The 20,341-nt window shown below is 30.0% G+C and overlaps 4 protein-coding genes and 1 long non-coding RNA gene across 15 annotated transcripts; 3 read left to right on the top strand and 2 right to left on the bottom strand.

Annotated features, from left to right (window-relative positions):
• Positions 1-35: 35 nt before the first annotated feature.
• LOC126919244 (acetyl-CoA acetyltransferase, mitochondrial) lies at positions 36-3,830 on the bottom strand. Of its 4 annotated transcripts, XM_050728176.1 has the most exons (10): positions 3,476-3,830; positions 3,084-3,380; positions 2,290-2,375; positions 2,093-2,207; positions 1,826-2,019; positions 1,429-1,719; positions 1,170-1,358; positions 889-1,046; positions 707-823; positions 36-443 (listed from the first exon to the last, which is right to left on the bottom strand). In XM_050728176.1, exons 2-10 carry the CDS (start codon positions 3,127-3,129, stop codon positions 173-175), a joined length of 1,467 nt encoding a protein of 488 aa, XP_050584133.1. In that variant the 5' UTR covers positions 3,130-3,380; positions 3,476-3,830; the 3' UTR covers positions 36-172. The 4 variants fall into 4 exon arrangements, with proteins under 4 accessions (XP_050584133.1, XP_050584132.1, XP_050584134.1 ...); XM_050728175.1 differs by lacking the exons at positions 3,084-3,380; positions 3,476-3,830 and adding an exon at positions 2,682-2,991 and having other exon boundaries at positions 2,290-2,436; XM_050728177.1 differs by lacking the exons at positions 3,084-3,380; positions 3,476-3,830 and adding an exon at positions 2,682-2,991.
• A 153-nt stretch (positions 3,831-3,983) lies between these two features.
• Positions 3,984-9,074, top strand: LOC126919254 (death-associated inhibitor of apoptosis 2-like). The gene is made up of 3 exons (XM_050728204.1): positions 3,984-5,890; positions 6,048-6,921; positions 7,025-9,074. Exons 1-3 carry the CDS (start codon positions 5,811-5,813, stop codon positions 7,403-7,405), a joined length of 1,335 nt encoding a protein of 444 aa, XP_050584161.1. The 5' UTR covers positions 3,984-5,810; the 3' UTR covers positions 7,406-9,074.
• A 1,016-nt stretch (positions 9,075-10,090) lies between these two features.
• On the top strand, positions 10,091-12,665 carry LOC126919237 (baculoviral IAP repeat-containing protein 7). Of its 4 annotated transcripts, none has more exons than XM_050728166.1 (8): positions 10,094-10,766; positions 10,841-10,958; positions 11,088-11,228; positions 11,303-11,481; positions 11,552-11,674; positions 11,748-11,890; positions 11,973-12,112; positions 12,226-12,665. In XM_050728166.1, exons 1-8 carry the CDS (start codon positions 10,287-10,289, stop codon positions 12,414-12,416), a joined length of 1,515 nt encoding a protein of 504 aa, XP_050584123.1. In that variant the 5' UTR covers positions 10,094-10,286; the 3' UTR covers positions 12,417-12,665. The 4 variants fall into 4 exon arrangements, with proteins under 4 accessions (XP_050584119.1, XP_050584118.1, XP_050584123.1 ...); XM_050728163.1 differs by having other exon boundaries at positions 10,096-10,766; positions 11,031-11,228; XM_050728162.1 differs by having other exon boundaries at positions 10,091-10,766; positions 10,841-11,228; positions 12,229-12,665.
• A 402-nt stretch (positions 12,666-13,067) lies between these two features.
• LOC126919257 (death-associated inhibitor of apoptosis 1-like) lies at positions 13,068-20,260 on the top strand. Of its 5 annotated transcripts, none has more exons than XM_050728212.1 (3): positions 13,068-13,271; positions 17,732-18,513; positions 18,617-20,260. In XM_050728212.1, the coding sequence occupies exons 1-3, from the start codon at positions 13,241-13,243 to the stop codon at positions 18,995-18,997; spliced, it is 1,194 nt and encodes a 397-aa protein (XP_050584169.1). In that variant the 5' UTR covers positions 13,068-13,240; the 3' UTR covers positions 18,998-20,260. The 5 variants fall into 5 exon arrangements, with proteins under 5 accessions (XP_050584169.1, XP_050584168.1, XP_050584164.1 ...); XM_050728211.1 differs by having other exon boundaries at positions 13,074-13,271; positions 17,640-18,513; XM_050728207.1 differs by lacking the exon at positions 13,068-13,271 and adding an exon at positions 15,651-15,818 and having other exon boundaries at positions 17,640-18,513.
• LOC126919294 (uncharacterized) lies at positions 13,895-15,382 on the bottom strand. Its single transcript, XR_007711534.1, has 2 exons — positions 14,475-15,382; positions 13,895-14,155 (listed from the first exon to the last, which is right to left on the bottom strand). It is a non-coding gene; the product is annotated as an uncharacterized LOC126919294 (long non-coding RNA).
• Positions 20,261-20,341: the final 81 nt, after the last annotated feature.

Raw genomic sequence — 20,341 nt, 5'->3', positions numbered from 1 at the left:
GTTTACGTTATTATTATTTCCAAAATACTCAGGTATTGATGGTCGTTAATTAATTAATTTTTATTTACTGATCACGCATTCGATTAACATAGAAGTCAATATATACAGCTATGTGTATTCAAATGAGATAATTTTTTTACACTTAATGTACCATACCGCGCATTTATCGTTTTCAATTTTGGAAGACTTCTTGTAATTTTCTTTCCAATAATTCTGAATCTAAACGATGTTTACAAAGAAACTGCCGTTCTAAAAAGAGAACTGGGATTTCATATTTGTACAGTTCCAAATATCGTTCATTTCCAGGCGTAGTAATATCAACTTCTTGCAATTGATAACGACCAGAAAAACGCAACTGCAATTCATTTTTTAAAATATCACAAAGTGGACAAGGATGTTTTGTATATAATGTTAATATTGGTGGAGAAGACATTGTATGATACCTATAGAACGAAAGAAAAATTTTATTCCTTCAAAGATAATTATTCTTACTTTATTTTTAATATTATTTATTTATCGTAACAATATGATATAAAAAATAAATTGTACAAATATAAAAATTGTATATCTTTGAGCATAGTAAAAAGAAATAAAAATATTCTTTACAACCATTATATAAAATATTGCATAACATTAAACGACTATTACCACATAATTATATATCACATTTCATAAGCATATGAAATTTCTTCCATTATAAACTTACAATTTTTCAATTAAAATTGATGAGGCCCCACCGCCTCCATTGCAGATAGATGCAATACCCTTCTCTCCAGCTTTTAAAGCGTGTACTAAATGTACTACAAGACGAGCTCCAGACATACTAAAATTTGTAATGTTTGCAATTTAAGTTTTTATTCACGTTCACAAAAATAACCAAATACTTACCCAATAGGATGACCAAGAGACACGGCACCACCATGAATATTTACTGTATTTGGATCCAGATCAAGTAATTTTTGATTTGCGATTACGACAACACTAAAAGCTTCATTAATCTCCCAAAGAGCTATATCATTCTTATTAAGTCCAGTTTTTTCTAACAGCTAAATGTACCATATATTATACAATTTTTACAATAATTCAATATATGTCATAGCCATGATATAATAATTTACATCATCAAAATTTCATTAAACATACTGTTATATATGTCGTAAGAAGTTTACCTTAGATATACCAAAAGATGGTGCAGTTGGAAAATCAATGGGATCAGTTGCAGCATCTTGAAATGCAATAACTCGTGCTAAAGGTTTCAAATTCATTTTTTGTGCAACCACTGTAGTTGTTAAGATTAATGCAGCAGCTCCATCATTTAAAGTTGATGCATTTCCAGCAGTTACTGTACCATTTTCCTTCTGCAATAAATAAAGTCAAATTATTGTTTGAAATTTGTATTAGTAATTCTCAATTAATTTAATCATGTACCTGAAAAACTGTATTCAATTTACCAAATTTATCAAAATTAACTTTTTTATATTCTTCGTCTTCGTTAAATACTATATCAGGATTGCCTCTTTTTTGAGGCACAGGAACAGGAACAAGTTCATCTTGAAAGATTTTATTTGCATATGCTGTAGCACTACGTTTGTAACTATTAATAGCATACCTATCTTGTTCATCACGCGTAATATTTAATTTTTTGGCAGTATTTTCTGCACAATTTCCCATATGAAACTTATTATAAACATCAGTTAAACCATCAAATACAATACCATCCTATTAAATTACAAATAATCAATATGAAGATTAATAAATTACAACTTTTTTCAAAACAGCACAAAAACATTTATTTTTTACACATTAAATATAGCATTTATTATACCTCAAGTTTTGTACCACCATACTTAATTTCCCCTCGTGGTAGATAAAATGGTACATTAGACATTGATTCCATACCACCAGCTAGAACAATTTCTTGATGCCCGCATTGTAATGACTGAGAAGCAAGCATAATGCTTTTCATACCACTTGCACACACTTTGTTAACTGTTGTGCATATTGTCGACTTAGGAAGACCTGATTTAAAAATTTATCGATATATATATTGATATTGTAATGTAGAACAAATAAAATAATAGTACAAAAAAACCTGCAAACAGCGTAGCTTGCCTTGCTGGTGCTTGACCTAAGGCAGCTTGACAAACATTTCCCATATATACTTCTGTAATTTCATCTTTGGAAATTCCAGCACGTTCAATTGCTGCCTGTTATAATTCATAATTATGTTTTGTACATATGTCTATAGCAATTCATTATCACTTTAGTAAATATAAAATTGATATTTACTTTTATAGTTATGGCTCCAAGTTTTGGTGCAGTTAAACTTGATAGTCCTCCAAGAAATGATCCCATAGGGGTTCTAGTCGCACTAACTATAACGACATCATTTAGTTTTACTTTAGAACTATATGAACGTAAGGTCATGAGAGGAATCTAAACAAAAAAAAGTATGGCTAAACAATAAAAAATAATTTTTCATAAAATAAATTTTTGTAAATTACACGTACATAAGTTAAGCATATTAAGATACAATTATTATTTATAAGACACAATTAAAAAATAATAAAACAGATATATTACAATGAAATAGTGCAATAATTCTTATTTAATTCTTATTTAAAAATATATATATCAAAAATGAATTTTATTTTACAATAAACAATTTATGAATAACTTACTTTGTTTATGTTCTTTAATAACAACATTGTGACAAAGAATTTAACAACCTGTGATTGTTATACTACATGAACTCATACACAAGATTAAACTATCTTGACTTCTCAGTGATTAATCTTATATCCCAACTAATCACTATATAAAAGTAGCAATATTTGAATCCAGATCCATGGTTTCTTTATATTTCATTAATTATAATTAAAATAATTGCATATATATAATTTATTTTTACTTTGAGTTTACTATAAATATAAACTTTTATTGAATAGATTTGTGATTTCTTTAATTTGTATTATGGATATATTTTTAAAAGTTTGTACAAAATACGGATACCCTAATAAAGACGGTCCTGAAATATTGCACATGCGCAGGAATGTAACCTTTTACTTATCATATTTCCTTACTTCGTATTAGCTTATCTACATTACTATCACAAACAGGTTTGAGCATTGGCTAGGGAAAACTACTCGAAAATTGAATCCTGAAAAATTAACATAAAAGAATCAAAATTCTCGTTCTTGCGAGACAAACAAAGATCAGTAGAACGAATAACTTCCACTCCCCCATTTCTGTCCTCCATGTTGATTTTTCACAACCAAATTTTCGGATGGCATCTTCTATACTTTCAATTTATGAGTATCAAGACTATGCACATATGCATATATCTATGGTCGAGATTTGTTTATTGGATTGATCGTGGTCTATATAGCATAACGTGATTATTACATCAAATCAGTATTTCTGTAATAACAATATATACGTAAAATATATATTCAATTCAACGTAAAATATATACGATAATCATTTTATGTCTACATTACAAATCGAGGAAAGATGAGATTCGACGCTCCATTTAAATTTTGCGTTAAATGACTATTGACAAATGCGTTGTCCTTTAGACTAAATGTATACGAGCGACATCTTACCGTGCGATGGTAAATATAGACCTTCCGCGTAACACCTATAGTTAGATGTCTGAGTAGGATCGGTAGATCCTAGGAATAGGATTTGTGCTTCGTTTAGTGCGTGAACAAAGTTTGGAACAAATTTTAATAAATGATTAAGTTTTGTGTGACAATATTGATAATAGTGTTTCTCAAAGATTTGGCAAGCCGACGAAGTCAGAACATGACATTTGATGTTGGTATGTTATCTCTGTAATGCATTCTTGTTTTAACAATCATATAAATATAACATTTTTCGATGTTTCGAAATTGTTAAATTGTTCGTAAATTATTAATAATTTACACAAGTTTATAGAATTTACATAAATTATACAGAAATTGTGTCTTTGGATTAAACATTTCAGATATCAAAGAACATCTAAATAGTACAAATATATAATAATTTGTATAATCACTCTAGATTTGAAAAAACAATTTTTAACTTTTATTGTAAAGAAGTAACGAATTATGTTTGGTTGAAACTATCTTCCTTGCACACTAACTTCCGTTGTGTTTTCCCACTTTTTCCTCTCCTACCTTTGATTATGTCGGTTTCAAAAGTGATAAACGCAATTTTTATCCTAGAGGAGGTAAAATGATTGACTTTCCTTGCAATTTTATAATTTCTGATCTAAAAAACAAGTTTTAAGATGCAGGACCTATCCAAAAAGTTATGCATGTAGAAAATCAAGCAGATTTTGCGTATTTGAAAGGTTACTTCAACGCCATATTGGCCTCTATCCATCTTATGATTGGTTCGCACAGATGAGCATTGAATTAAAGTTCGCAGGAAATTAGAGATATGAAGATAGAGTACGAGTGAATATGTTTTCATGTAAATGGATGGGATATACACAGAAATCTATAAGAATATGGGAATAAAAAGAGAACGCTGCATAGAGACCTCTTTTGCCCTTCTTTAATCAGGCATGCATGCTGAAACCACTCGTTGATCGGTATTACACTTGCATATTTATTGTACGAATGTGCACGATTAAACAAAAACACAAGGAGTCTGTAGCAGCTTTCTCTTCCTATTCCTATATCACTTTTTCAGTTCATTCACACACTCTATCTTTATATCTTCATGGTCATAGCCGATCGGCGAGTAAACTATCACCCACATCTAATCCGATATCAAATTAATAAGTAATAATTTGAATTACGATTTAAAATCCCGCCGCAAAGTGGCTGTTATCCACGTGCGTTTATTTACAGCCAGCAACTCCATTCACTAGAAAAATCGTGGCTAGAAGTCAATATGGCGTTCAAGTAACCTGTCAAATACGCTCAAAATGCTTGACTTCATATACTTACAACTCTCAAATCAACGGATTCCGTACCTTGACACTTGTTTTTGTAGATCGAAACACGTAAAAAACTATGTCATATTTATCTTCTATAAACATATTTCAATCATTGTAAAGCATTTCCATATCAGCATTGATACCACGTTTCTCTTAAATAAGGACATTAAAAGAGTATATGTTCTGAAAATAAGAGGAAAAGGTCCATTACAGATTTCCAGTATACAATTTAATAAACCGGTTTAGTGATCTGTATAAACTAACCTTACATAATAGTATTAAAGTATAACTACTAGATTAAGAATCAAAGTCTTGTAATGTTTTATGTGGAAGGTTCTTAATTTTTTTTTAATCAAAATTTAATAAATGACCACTGTATATAATAAAATGAAGTGATTAGGTGTTTGTAATTGATCAATAAGTTTAGTAAAATTTTATAACATGAATTTATAGCATTAAATAATGTAAAATGTCAGTTGCTATACTTTTTCAATACAGTTCGTTCTCATGAACATTCAATGGTATAATGCAACAAAAGAAGTAGAAATTTGAAATACGGGCCATAGAAATGGCAACGTTGCACAGGGTGATGTCGGTGATGATATGATGAACAGAACATGAGCCTATGTAAACTGCAAGGATCGAGAAAGAGCGAGATAGATAGATAGATAGACAGATAGAGAGAGAGAGAGAGAGAGAGAGAGAGAGTTCTCGGAACTTTAACTTGTGTGCGATTCGTAGGCTGCGTCATTTCAATGTTATGTACTGCGAAAAGTGATACTCCGTCATTCACGAATCGTAACGGCATTGCAATTACTATCGAGTTTAGAATTCTTCTCCTTTCCTCTTTCTTGCCAAATGCGGATGGTATGTTCCATAAATGTATAACACAATCGTACATTCAACGCAGCATATATATTTAAATATACGCACTCCATATGTTGCACAATTTCATTACATGTAATTGCAAGTTAACTTTACTTATTTTCATTAATAAAATGAAACTAATGCTATGAAAGAAACTTATAGTAGAAAAAATAATTACAGGCCAACGATATTTTCATAAAAGTTTATTTACAATTAACATTTTATATAACAATTGCAATTTTTTAAATAGGTTTGAAGACATTTTTAGCAATAATTCAAATAAAATGGTTAGTACAATCACACATTGGAACTTGGAGAATGATTCAAATTTAAAAACTTCAGGGAATGCCCACTTATCATCTCTAGTTGATGTAACACATGATATAAGTCATGATGAAGTAGATAATATTGATTACCATTTTGAAGCAGTAAGACTTCAGAGTTTTGAAAATTGGCCCATAACATACATTGAACCTGAAAAGCTTGCGGCTGCAGGATTCTATTATACGGGTGAAAGTGACAGAGTAAAATGTTTCGAATGTCAAGTTGAGATATGTAAATGGGTAGAAGGTGATATACCCATGGTCGATCATCAGAGATGGTCTGCAAGGTGTAGATTTATTCGTAAACTGAACTGTGGTAATGTACCCATTGGAGTAGATCCCAGTACGGTGGTACGACCAAGACCAAGAAGTAGGGATGTATGTGGTCCTTATGGTTTAGAATATCGACCTACATCTGGTCCCGATGACCATAATTTTTCAATGGAATTACAACTAGCAAACACAGCTAAACTTGGCTGTTTAGGTCTAGGAAGGACTAAGGAACCAGTACATCCAGAATATGCTAGTTATGATGCTAGGTTACACACATTTGTAACATGGCCTAAATCTATGCCACAAACAAAAGAACAATTAGCCGATGCAGGCTTTTTTTATACTGGGAAAGGTGACCAAACCTTGTGTTACCACTGTGGAGGTGGTTTGAAAGATTGGGAACCAGAAGATGATCCTTGGGAGCAACACGCAAGATTGTTTTCTAAATGCTGTTATATATTAATCGTGCAAGGGCAAGATTACGTAAATAAAATAACAGGCCAGCATATATCTCCACCTTCTAAAGAAGTAAGTACACAAATCTATATCCTTAATTGCATATTTTATGCCATGTGCATAATAAGTAATTAATAACCGCATTACATACTTATGGATATTGTATTTATTTCAGGAAACAATACAGATGAATCTGCCCAGTTTTATTCAGAAAGTACAACCTACAAGTGTAGAAATAAAAAGGAAGGAAGAGACAAAAAGTAATCCAGGATCAAGTTCTCAAAATAGTGATATTTGGGGTATTGTAAGCAATACAGAACCCATAAAAAGAAGTTTGGAATCCAAGTCAGCAGAAAATCCATCAGATATAAAAACACAAAATACCAAACCTACCGATGATGCAAGAATGTGCAAAATCTGTTATAACGGAGAATTAGGAGTGGTATTTTTACCATGTGGACATATAGTTGCCTGTGTAAAATGTGCTCCTGGCATGATGATTTGTGCAGTATGCAGAGGACATGTTACAATGACTGTACGAGCCTTCATCCCATAGTATTCAATTGAATGTATAGGGTATATAAAAAGTAAGTGTAAAAACCACCATAGCATGATTCTCTCTGTATCAGTGAAAATTTGTAAAAAGAAGTTCGTACAAAAATGACTATGACCTTGAATTTTAAGGTCAGACATTTTTTTATTACTTTATATTCTACTCATCACAAGGATAAAAATCTTTAATCCTTTGCGGACTACCGCCGCATATATGCGTTCTGCGTAAACCATAAATTTGGTCGAGTAACTCATATATGCGTTTGGCGAAAACAACTGATAGAGGCGAAAGACTCATATATGCGTATATATAAAAGAGTCATGTGTGTATCATTTTATTTATCCTGTGGAAGTTCTATGCATGTACATATGGCTAGAATTTGACATCTTGGAGTGCTATGAACGAAAATCGCGTCTAAGCAGAAATGCGCGCTAGCAATTTTAAATGACTATCGCGACAGCAGCTCGGCCCTGTCCGCAAAGGGTTAAGGAACAATGGATCGCAACTCAATCGTTCTCTTGGAAGAAAATATTAAAATTCCATTAATTTTTTAATTTACTTTATTTATAATGTGCTTACATTCTGCGATCAGATGCAGGTAAAATAGCATCTATCGTTGCGCATAAATAATCCATATCCACAATTATATATCCTATATTTGTTCTTCCTTCCTTCCTTTCTTTCTTTCTTCCTTCCTTCTTTCTTCTTTTTTTCTATTTAAACCGCCCCGAACTCATATTTCTACATTTCGACCAAGTTTCTCCTCGAGATTACGTATTGACTTTGTATGATAAAAACCACATTAAATCGGATTTTTTAATTGTTCAGCGGAGGTAATTTGTTCACTGGAACTATAAACATTTTCGTTTCCTACTGTTTTAACTATTGCATGTAGATTTCTGTGAATATAGATTCTGGCATTTTGTTCATTGAGGATGATATTACGTGAGAAACAGCTTTCATTTGTAAATAACATATGTTTCAAAAGCGTAAATCACGTTACGACTTATGTAGCATCCAACGGGAAAAATTTCGTCAAGTGGCATAATTATTTGGAATTACTTGAATGCAGTGAATTTTGTAAGGTTGAAGCCCTTCTTATTATATTCATTGCAATATCATATGATTAATTCCTTTTCGACGAGCTATTTTGTGTAAATTTATTAGTGGATAAATACGAACAGAAGCTATCCATTTTATGGTTCCAAGTTTTGGTGCAGCTAAACTTAATAATCTTTCAAGAAATGATCCTATGAGAGTTCTAGTTGCACTAACTATAACGACATCATTTAGTTTTATTTTAGAACTATTAGATTGTCCGAAAAGTTTCTTCCGTTTTATGAGAAAATAATAAACGCACAACGTTTTTTGTTTTATATTATTTTATCGAATTACGTAAAATCTATTTTATTCTGTTGAGATAAACACCGCGACATTTCACAGACTTGGTTTCACGTTTGTATGAAGGTGCACTGTTGTAAAAAACACGTTTACGAAAGAAAGACACTTTCCGGGCAACCTACTATATGAACGTAAATCATGAGAGGAATTTAAACAATAAAAAAGAATTTTTTATAAAATAAATTTTTGTAAATTATATGTACATAATTTAAGCATATTAAAATATAGATAATAAATTAAAGAATAATAAAACATATGTATTATAATCAAACAGTGTAATAATTCTTATTTAAAAATATATATATCAAAAATTATGATAAAACTGTAGAAAATTTACTTCTTCACCGATTTCGACGATTTCTCAATATGTTGTAGAAATCAATATTTTCAGCAACTTTTCCTAAACATATAATTATTAGTCAGTCATTGTTAACGAAATATTCGTAAAAAAGCTATATATAGATATCATTACAGTGAATTGTGTCTAGAATTATACGTCCGTAACAGCATACGCGTTAGTATTGGTTACCTATTTTGTGTTATATAGTAATATATGAATAAAGGTTGAGCGTGCTTAAAGCCCCATGCACAACTGCATATACAAGGCTGTAAGAAATGTTTGTTATAATTCAATTAAAGCAGAATATCAATGTACATATTGGGTTTGAATTTGGGTTAACTTTTTCAATCCGGTCCGCGCGAGGCAGCTGGCAATGTTAGCGTAAATAATAACAAATTAGTTATAAAAGTAATAAGGGAACGAATAATTTATATTATCAGATTATTTTAAGAAATAGAGATAGGAAACAATTGTTATAATTATTCACACAAGCGTTCACGTTCAGGAGATTCGTGTCCTGCGCATCGTGACGCGTGACCTGCTATGAATATTTCAGACAGAGATAGAAACACTCTATTTATTCTGCGTGTTGCAGAATGGGAACTTTGTTGTTTTCCATATTCATTTTTCACGATTCAGTTTTCGGGCGGTTTTCTCTAACGAGTATCGAGACTTGTTTATAAGTCCGTGGATTTCTTGTATTATAATAATTATAACCAAAATAGTTGCATATATATAATTTATTTAAATTTTTATTTATTGTAGATATAAACTTTTATTTGTATAAATTGGTAAATTTTATAATTTGCATTGTGAGTGTATATTAATAAAAGTCTGAACAAAATACAGGCACCTTAATAAAGACGGTCCTGAAATATCGCGCACGCGTAGAAATATAACCTTTTAATTATATTTTCCTACTTCGTTATTAGTCTACATATTATGACGTGATATGTAGATGATTATTATATCAAATCAGTATGTCTCAGTATAAATACAATATCAGTACAATAATGAGGCTTCCAACGTAAAATACATACGATAGTCATTTATTCTACGTTGTAAATCGAACATACGACTCTGTTAAAATTGGTTAATTTTTTCTATTTATAACATTCAAATAAAGGTAAATGAATTTGTAAAATGAATGTTGAAGAAAGTAGACTAAGAACTTTTACGGATTGGCCAGTAAATGCCACAGTTGATGCTGCTCGAATAGCAAAAGCCGGATTTTACTACACTGGACATGCCTTAGAAGTACAATGCTTTTTATGTGGAGTAAAAATTTCTGATTGGAATTATGGTGATCAAGCTATAGTGCGCCATCGATTAGCCGAACCTAATTGTCCTTTTGTTCAAAATCCTTCTAGTACTTGTAATGTCCCTCTGATACCAATACCTATTAATAATCTTGGATTAGCATCATCATCAACAGAAACATCACAGGATAATAACATAGTTGAATGTCAATCTATAAACCTTTATCAGAATAAAGAACCTCAAAAAGAATGTAGGGTTATGTCACAAAGATTACAATCCTTTACTAATTGGCCAATTTCTTCTATTGTATCGCCTGAAAAACTTGCTAAAGCTGGATTTTATTATCTTCAACATGATGATGAAGTAATAATACATTTAAAAATATAAATTTTATATAATATATATTTATATAATATATAAAATCATACCTTTTATAGGTACAATGTACATATTGTGGAGGTATTCTGAGAAAGTGGAAACTTGGTGATGATCCAGAGAGAAAACATAGAGAATATTTCCCTAATTGTAATTTCTATGTTCATCAAGATAAAGATGGTATTTGTATGCTAAAAAAGCTTTTTCTTTTTCTGTACAGAAATTATTTTATTTCAATTTTTCTTTCATTAGATAATTTATATTTAACTAATGTAAAATTAATGCCTGGTGCAACATCAAATCTCTCAGACTTAGGAATACAAATACATACAACTCCTAAGAAACCAGATTGTGCAACATATGAAGGAAGATTACGAACCTTTAATGGCTGGCCAGAAAATATTAAGCAAACTCCTGAAATATTAGCTAGTGCTGGATTTTATTATGATGGTATAAATTATACAGAATGAAGATATTATAATACTAAATAATACTAAACTAATAGTATGAAAATATTATAATAGGGTTTGGTGACCATGTTAGATGTTTTCACTGTGATGGTGGTTTACGAAATTGGGAAGCAACAGATGATGCATGGACTGAACATGCAAGATGGTTTCCTAAATGCGAATTTGTAAATCTTGTAAGAGGGCAAGAGTTTATCAAACAGTGCATTAACAACAGACCACCTTTGGATCAATCAGTAAATATTATACAACTATATTTATATCATATGTTTTGTAAAAGTTTGAAGTTACTTTATATCTGTATAGATTTTTGAAGGTGTAACAGAAGACGAAAGCACAGATATAACTGATACACGAGCTACTACTATACCTTCATTAGAAATTACTGAAGCAACATTAAAAAAGTTACTAGAGAGTCCACCAGCAATGGTAATAATTCATATATTTATTTGATTATTTCTAAAATACATTTAATATAATCATGGACATTATCTTCTCCCAGGAAGCTTTAGAAATTGGATTGCATGTGGGCAGAGTAAAGAGGGCATTAAAAAAACGAATGGAGGAAATAGGGACACCATATACAAATTCTGATCAACTTATAGAAGATGTTCTTTGTGATCAAATTATGGAAGAATTAACAAGGTTAGTAACAAATAAAATTATTTGCTATATATCTGAGCCATCTCTTCTAGAATTAATTATTATATTAAATCATAATGCTAAGGGAGCAAACCAATAGTGATATAGAACAGTGTAATACTGATAAAAAAGATGAATATAGAGTATGTTCAGTTGAAGATGGGAACTCTGTAATATCCAATGACAAAAGCAATACTGACAAAAAGGCTAACTTTAAGGAATCTAGTAAGTAATAAAAATAAAAGATTGATCATAAAATCATTGATCTGAATTAAATTTGTATATAATAAGTCTTAGTATATACTTAATTTAATGAAAAATACTGCCCACTTTTTTAGCAGCTTTGGAAGAAGAAAACAGAAAATTAAAAGAAGCTCGTTTATGTAAAATTTGCATGGATCGAGAAATAGCTATTGTATTTTTACCTTGTGGACACTTAGCAACTTGTGTTTACTGTGCACCATCTCTTACATATTGTCTAATGTGTCGACAAGAAATTAAAGCAACTGTCCGTACATTTCTATCATAAAACAGATAGTAAAATATTAATTGATGAATATATCGTTAAATTTATTTATGCAAATTTAATAATTTAAAACGTAAAGATATACATGTATAGAAATATATTTTTTGTATATTTCGTGAAAATAATGTATGTATATCATTGTATTTATAATTTAGTCATTAAAATAAGAGTATATATCAAAAAATAGTAAAAGAAACAAATTATGTACTAATACAGTATTTCTCAAATAGAAAATTGTGTTATTACGTCTAATGGTTTCAATAATTAATAAACATATAATATTAAATACTACATATAATATAATATTAGTACAAAGCTAAAAATGGAAATCGTTATATGAAACAATTAGCCACCATTATAAAAAGAAAATGTGGAAAAATGTCCATAGTAAGAATTCGACTAATAATCTGAAATGTTTATAGAGAGATGTGTGGGTACTTTTTAATTAATACCTTCGGTATATGGCTCCTTCAGGTTTGGCTTGTAATATTCCTGAATAGAACATTATCATATAATTTTATAGCGTCTATTCTAATCATACAACATTTTTGATTGAGAGGGTAAATATTACATTATATATAATATATCAAATTTTCCAGTTGCGATAATAAAAAATGTAAAAAATATAGTGATATATTTATCATTTTATATTAATTTTATATCAATGTATTATTTACACATTACGAATACAATATCTCGTTTTTAGAAAATAACATTAATCAGTACATTTCCAATGTAATTTAAAAATGAGATAAGTTATCTTAGATTATTTAGTAATATAAATAGTCCTTGTCACTGATACATCACTAGTTGTTATTGTAAAACTGATGTTATTAACTGTGTATTTCCGGATGCCAAGTACGTATATAAAATAATATCTTTAACATATTTTGTTATAATAATTCTATAACAGATAATATTATATTTCTAAAAACATTAAATTTGTAGTACATATAAAAATGCTAAAAATACCAGAGAAAAAAAATTCTTATATACAATTCTGTAAAAGTCATAGAAATGCTGAAACGTAAATAAAAAAAAGTTTAAATTTGACGATATTAAAAAAATAGATATATATATACATATGTATTGATTTTATCAAATTGTCATTTTAAGAAATATTTCCAAGAAATTTTCGCACTGGATTAATATGCAACTAAAAACATACATACAAAGAAAACGTAGTAGATTAGTCGGTACTTTCTCTACGACCTTCATTATTATTATTACACTTTAATTAAATCAAGTTGAGTGGGAACTACAGGGCTTAAGGAAGAACTTCATTGTTGTTTCCTAACAACATTCGATATTAAAACATTTGATCATATATTTACATTTAACGTTTGAAACCTCTTCATTATATTTTTTAGATATATATATATTCTTTTACTTAAAAGATTATATTAGTATGTTTACTAATACATATTTATTTTAATGATAAAAGTATGAAAGATATAATAAATAAAAAATTGCATTAAAAATATAGTATGTATGTACATATATTGTCTTCTTACATTATATTGCAAAATTGGATGGATCTCCACATGGTGGAGAATATTGAGATTCGATTTACAGGTATTTGATTCCTTATCGAAAGATAGCCTTAGATTACAATTCCATTCTTTGAATATAAAGCTCGACTTGTGTTTATCAATAGACAGAGAAATTGACTAATTGTTCTCGGAAGAATTCTTGCTTGATTGTTTAGAATTGATTATATCGCTTGACTTTCGATATTAGACCTATTGAATAGTTGGAATATTAAGATTAGATTGTTTGTTGGAAATATAGTCAATTCATTCATACAAACAACGAAATTAAAAAAAATAAAAATAAATGTAAATGTGAAATTATATATAGTAAGATATTCGAGATTTCATTGGATGCAACGTAGTGATAGCAGATGATGATTGGAAGAATTGCGTAAAATGTGCAATGTGATGTTAAAAATGAAAACTATCACATGGAAAAATTGAATACCGTCATATAGAAAATAAGATATTGAAAGATGTCTGGAGTAGAAAACTACAGGCTTTATAAAGAGTATACACGATTAAGTACCCTTTAATTATTTGATATGCGATATAGACCCAAATTATTTTCTTGGATGTTATTGTTTTCCAGATCTTATTTCAGGTCGCATTTTCAGGTTCGCCTCTTCATATCCGTTCTATCGATTGTGATTGTTAAAGTCATAGGATTATTACATAGGAATACGCTAGTCATAGGATTATTTTAGGGTCATAAAAACTGACTCATTGTCTCAACTCGAAGGAAAACAGAATGATACATTTCTCAAGTATATATGTTGAGTAGTATTTGATCAAACAAATGAAATAAGATTGTATTACATTTAGAAGTTATGATAGCTTTGAAATTATATCCTAATTATACTCGAAACAATTTGCATTTTCGTATTATTAAAAAACTTTGAATTGCTTCAAAATTAATTCAAATATTTATCATCTGTTATTATCAGTAGTGACATTTCTTTAGCCCACAATAAAGACCCGCTACATCGTAATCCTAAATAACAATCTCATTGGCATGCACATGAGCGATAGCACCGGAATCCTAAGTTATACAGAAATACTTACGAAAAAGAAAAAGATAAAATACAAAGTCCAAAAGTTGTACTTAGGTGTACGTGAATTTATGAATTAATGGGAGGAGAAATGATATCTTCTTTAAGGAATTACATTTTTTCGCAAATAAAAGAAACGCGATACATCTCTGGATCTTCGAACGCATAGAATTTAAGAAGAAAATTTCACGCTCGTGTGAAATATTTCATTAATCGTACTTCGTATTTCTACGCTGCGCGAAAACGCTGCACGAATGATACATATATGTATGTACTCTTTCTAATTCCTCTAGATAGAAGCATTATATTTTCAGGTGGAAGATAATGTTTATGAATTAATTATTATTATGAATGTTTATGAAAGCGTAATTATCTTTAACCTTACTTAAACTTAAAATTGAGTAGACTGAAAAAATAACTGAACTGAAGTTAGATAGATACGTTAAGTATGTTACGAAATACGACTATAATCATATATATAAACTTCTGCTAGGAAATTAATAATAATAGAAAGATGAGATTCGAATCTCCATTTAAATTTTGCGCTAAATGACTAATGGCAAATGTGTTGTCCGCTTAAGGCATAGGTAGATTCTTTGCGTGGTCTGCCCGCGCATGCGCAACATCGATAATTTGTTGCTTGAGTGGGATCGTGGGATGTGGTCGGGTAGGGTAGGTAGGAGGTAGAAACAGGAGTTTTGCCACGTTCAGTGTCAGGCACGCAAAAGGTATGAGTGAGTGGACGAGTTTTGTATAATAACGTTAATAATAGTGTTTTTCGAACATTTGGCGACTTGTCGAAGTCAGGGCGTCTGATATTGGTATGTTATATGTGTAATGCATTTTTGTTTTACCAATCGTATAGATATAACATTTTTCGAGAAAAATTAACTGAAAACGTTTCTTTATTTGTTAGTGAAAATATGAAACATATTAGTGAAATAATTTCATGGGCTCAAATTGTTTATAATTTACACAAATTTATGGAATTTACATAAATTATACAGAAATTGTATCTTTCGATTAAACATTTCAAATATCAAAATGTGCTCTAAATAGCATAAATATATAATAATTTGTACAATCACTCTAATTTTGAAAAAACAATTTTTAACTTTTGCTGTAAGAAGATAATGAGTTATGTTTGGTTGAGGCTATCTTTCTTGCATACCAACTTCCGTTGTGTTCTCCCGCTTCCCCTTTCCTACTCTTGATTACGCTGTTGCCAAATGTTATAAAATGAAACAGATGTGAAAGTTCAGTGTAACTTTAAGATTTAATTCCGCGATGTATATATTGTATATTTCTCTCTTTCTTGTTTACATATTGTTGAAATATATTCCTTACTTTAGAGACGGAATATAAAAGTTAATTAATCGATTAATTACCTTTTTCTGATTTTAATTATATCAAATTTTATTAATCTTTCATGAGAGAAATATGAACATTAAAAAATATATACTGTTTGAAGAAGTTTATTTCAAAGTTAGATAAATTGTTAAAAACTGTATCATTTTTTATTATGTGTATATGTATTTTATATCGTATAGACATGTTTCAGTCATTGTAAAATTTTTCGATATCAGCATCGGTACTACGTTTCTTTCAAACAGGAACATTAGAAAAGTATGCGTTTTGAAAAGAAGAGGAAAAAGTCCATTACAGATTTCTAGTATACAATTTAACAAACCGGTTTAGTGATTTGTATAAATTACAATTTTTCCTAATAGTATCACGACATTATTATTAGATTAAAAGTCAAAATCTTATAACGTCATTTGTGGAAGGTTCTTCATTTTCCTTAACTAAGATTTAATAAATGATCTTCGTACGTTAAATATTAAAATATATTATATATATATAGTATTTATTACATATTTTTAGATTTATATAAAAACTTTAAAATGAAAAGTAGCATGAAGTGTTTAGGTGTTTGTAGTTGACCAATAAATTTAGTAAGATTTTATAACATCAAATTATAGTATTAAATAATGTAAAATGTCAGTTGCTACGCCCTTGTCGATGCATTTCATTCTCATGAGCATACAGTGGTGTAATGCAACAAGAGAAGTTGAAATACGGGCCATACAAGCGGCAACGTTGCACAGGGCGGTGAACAGAGCATGAGCCTGTGTAAACTCTAAGAATCGAGAATGAGAGAGAGAGAGTGAGAGAGAGAGAGAGAGAGAGAGAGAGAGAGAGAGAGAGAGAGAGAGAGAGAGAGAGAGTTCTCGGAAGTTTTCGTTTGTGTGCGATACGTAGGCTGCGTCATTTCAACGTTATGTACTGAGAAAAATCCATGATACTCCGTCATTCACGAATCATAACGGCATTGTAATCATCTAACAAGTTTAGAGTTCTTTCCCCTTCCCTCTTTCTTATCAAATGCGGGTGGTATGTTCCATAAATGTATAATACGATCGTATATTCAACGCAGTATATATTTAAATATGCATATTCCATATGTTGCACAATTTTATTATATATAATTGCAAGTTAACTTTACTTATTTTTATTAATAAAATGAAATTTATGCTATGAAAGATACTTAGAGTAGAAAAAATAATTGCAGGTCAATAATATTTTAATAAAAGTTTATTTACAATTAATATTTTATATAACAATTGCAATTTTTTTAATAGGTTTGAAGACATTTTTAACAATAATTCAAATAAAATGATTAGTATAATTAAACACAGAGACTTGGGAAATGATACAAACTTGAAATCTTCAGGAAATGCACATTTAACACCATCAATTTCTGTAACACCTGATACATGTCATGATGAAGCAGATAATGTTGATTACCATTTTGAAGCAGCAAGACTTCAGAGTTTTGAAAATTGGCCTGTAACATACATTGAACCTGAAAAGCTTGCAGCTGCAGGATTTTATTATACTGGTGAAAGTGACAAAGTAAAATGTTTTGAATGTCAAGTTGAGATATGTAAATGGGTAGAAGGTGATATACCCATGGTCGATCATCAGAGATGGTCATCAAGGTGTAGATTTATTCGTAAACTGAACTGTGGTAATGTACCCATTGGAGTAGATCCTGATACGGTGACACCACCAAGACCAAGAAGTAGAGATGTATGTAGTCCTTATGGTTTAGAATATCGACCTACATCTGGTCCCGATGACCATAATTTTTCAATGGAATTACAACTAGCAAGCACAGCTAAACTTGGCTGTTTAGGTCTGGGAAGAACTAAGGGACCAGTACATCCAGAATATGCTAGTTATGATGCTAGGTTACACACATTTGTAACATGGCCTAAATCTATGCCACAAACAAAAGAACAATTAGCCGATGCAGGCTTTTTTTATACTGGGAAAGGTGACCAAACCCTGTGTTACCACTGTGGAGGTGGTTTGAAAGATTGGGAACCAGAAGATGATCCTTGGGAACAACACGCAAAGTGGTTTTCTAAATGCTGTTATTTATTAATGGTGCAAGGGCAAGATTATATTAGTAAAATAACTGGCCAGCATGTATCTCCACCTTCTAAAGAAGTAAGTACACAAATCTATATCCTTAATTGCATATTTTATGCCATGTGCATAATAAGTAATTAATAACTGCATTACATATTTATGGATATTGTATTTATTTCAGGAAACAATGCAGATGAATCTACCCAGTTTTATTAAGAAAGTACAACCTACAAGTGTAGAAGTAGAAAGAAAAGAAGAGACAGAAAGCAATCCAGGATCAAGTTCTCAAAATAATGATATTTGGGGTATTGCAAGCAATACAGAACCCATAAAAAGAAGTCTTGAATCCGAGCCAACAGAAAATCCATCAAATATAAAAACACAAAATACCAAACCTACTGATGATGCAAGAATGTGCAAAATCTGTTATAACGGAGAATTAGGAGTGGTATTTTTACCATGTGGACATATGGTTGCTTGTGTAAAATGTGCTCCTGGCATGACAACTTGTGCAGTATGTAGAGAACCTGTTACGATGACTGTACGAGCTTTCATCCCATAGTATTCCATACATATTCATAGTATTACTACAATTATAGATAAAAATACATTGCATACATGGATGATATATTTATGGTAATTCTGTCCTTCGAATTTTACTTTTAAGTGTTTTTTCGAACCGCCAGGAACAGCATTAAAATTAGCATAATACAACTAAGAATAAATCGAGTTGCAGGTGTGTTGGTTGACAATCGACTGGGACTCGGATTCGAACCTATGGATCTCTCGGTTACGAATCCAAGCCCCAGCTAACCGAGCCAGCGCAGCTCTATAGCATTTGTATACATCCTGATAATGAATAATTTTGCCTTCTCGAAATGCTTCTATACAACTCGAAAAAACAAAAGAAATCAAATTGTAACGAAAAAATGCGCCGGTTTCGAGAGCAATAAAGCGAAAAAAGCAGAAGCCAAGTCGTCATGAGTGTACGTTAGACTTTCTCAATTCTTCACATCAATGTATATAGAAATTCATTTTTAACATGTATTACGATTAAAAAATATTTATCACTTATCATAGCAACTGTAAGTATTTGGTATAGGAGATTAAAGGATTAGAAAATATAAAAATAGAATATGAAATGCATTACAATCTTGCATTTTTATTAAATTTTTGTAGTTAAATATTAATTTTTTGAAGACAGTTAAAAGTAAAGTGCAAAGTGTGGAATTATTACAAATATATTTCCTGTATGTAACAGATCTTTATCTACAATTGTTCCATTCATTTCCATTGCAATTTCTACTTCATGCATTAAATAAAGTAAATAATTTATGTGAACCTAAAATAATACAATAAAAATTAGCGTATGTAAAAAACAATTTCGGTATTTAAAAATACAACTACGAATGAAAAGTACAAACACGTTTATTAATATTTCCAAATTTTTAAATTATTATTACTGTTATTTATTCAAGCAAATTTATTCCATGTGAAGTTGAATATTGAGTAAAATTGCTAAATTTTATGTAATATTCTAAGATATTCTAAAATTTTGTATATTCAAAATTTACACGTCAACATTATTAATTTTCTATTTATTGCACCTTTTTTTATACATATGTTAAATGAATTGTCGTATCTATTTTGTTTGTTTCTTTAACACATTGTTACATATACATTTACATGTTCTGTAAAAATCATCAAAATCCTAAAAGCGCTTTTGTAATATGTCGAAAATAGGATACAAATTTCATTAAAGTATGTATGTATATTAGAAATATAACTTTTTTAATGACCATGTATAATAAAAAAGTACAATATCTTTATTATTACCCTTTAAATGACCTTTAAAAGCATACATATTGTAGCCTTATCATTAGTAGAAAAATAATTTCTATTAAAT

Source organism: Bombus affinis, chromosome 8 (genome assembly GCF_024516045.1).
Source record: "Bombus affinis isolate iyBomAffi1 chromosome 8, iyBomAffi1.2, whole genome shotgun sequence".
Taxonomy (NCBI): Eukaryota; Metazoa; Arthropoda; class Insecta; order Hymenoptera; family Apidae; genus Bombus; species Bombus affinis.
Note: the sequence above shows the minus strand (reverse complement) of the source record. Positions and strands in the feature narration are given on the sequence as shown.

Coding starts and splice junctions, on each gene's coding strand:
- LOC126919244 (XM_050728175.1), bottom strand. CDS start 2,708: ATGTTGTTATTAAAGAACATAAACAAA. Junction 2,437..2,681: donor TATTAAAGAACATAAACAAA/GTAAGTTATTCA, acceptor TTTTTTGTTTAG/ATTCCTCTCATGACCTTACG. Junction 1,359..1,428: donor AATTGAATACAGTTTTTCAG/GTACATGATTAA, acceptor TATTTATTGCAG/AAGGAAAATGGTACAGTAAC.
- LOC126919254 (XM_050728204.1), top strand. CDS start 5,811: ATGTATAACACAATCGTACATTCAACGCAGCATATATATTTAAATATA. Junction 5,891..6,047: donor GTTGCACAATTTCATTACAT/GTAATTGCAAGT, acceptor TTTTTTAAATAG/GTTTGAAGACATTTTTAGCA. Junction 6,922..7,024: donor TATCTCCACCTTCTAAAGAA/GTAAGTACACAA, acceptor TATTTATTTCAG/GAAACAATACAGATGAATCT.
- LOC126919237 (XM_050728161.1), top strand. CDS start 10,287: ATGAATGTTGAAGAAAGTAGACTAAGAACTTTTACGGATTGGCCAGTA. Junction 10,767..10,840: donor ATCTTCAACATGATGATGAA/GTAATAATACAT, acceptor TACCTTTTATAG/GTACAATGTACATATTGTGG. Junction 11,229..11,302: donor TGCTGGATTTTATTATGATG/GTATAAATTATA, acceptor ATATTATAATAG/GGTTTGGTGACCATGTTAGA.
- LOC126919257 (XM_050728211.1), top strand. CDS start 17,674: ATGATTAGTATAATTAAACACAGAGACTTGGGAAATGATACAAACTTG. Junction 18,514..18,616: donor TATCTCCACCTTCTAAAGAA/GTAAGTACACAA, acceptor TATTTATTTCAG/GAAACAATGCAGATGAATCT.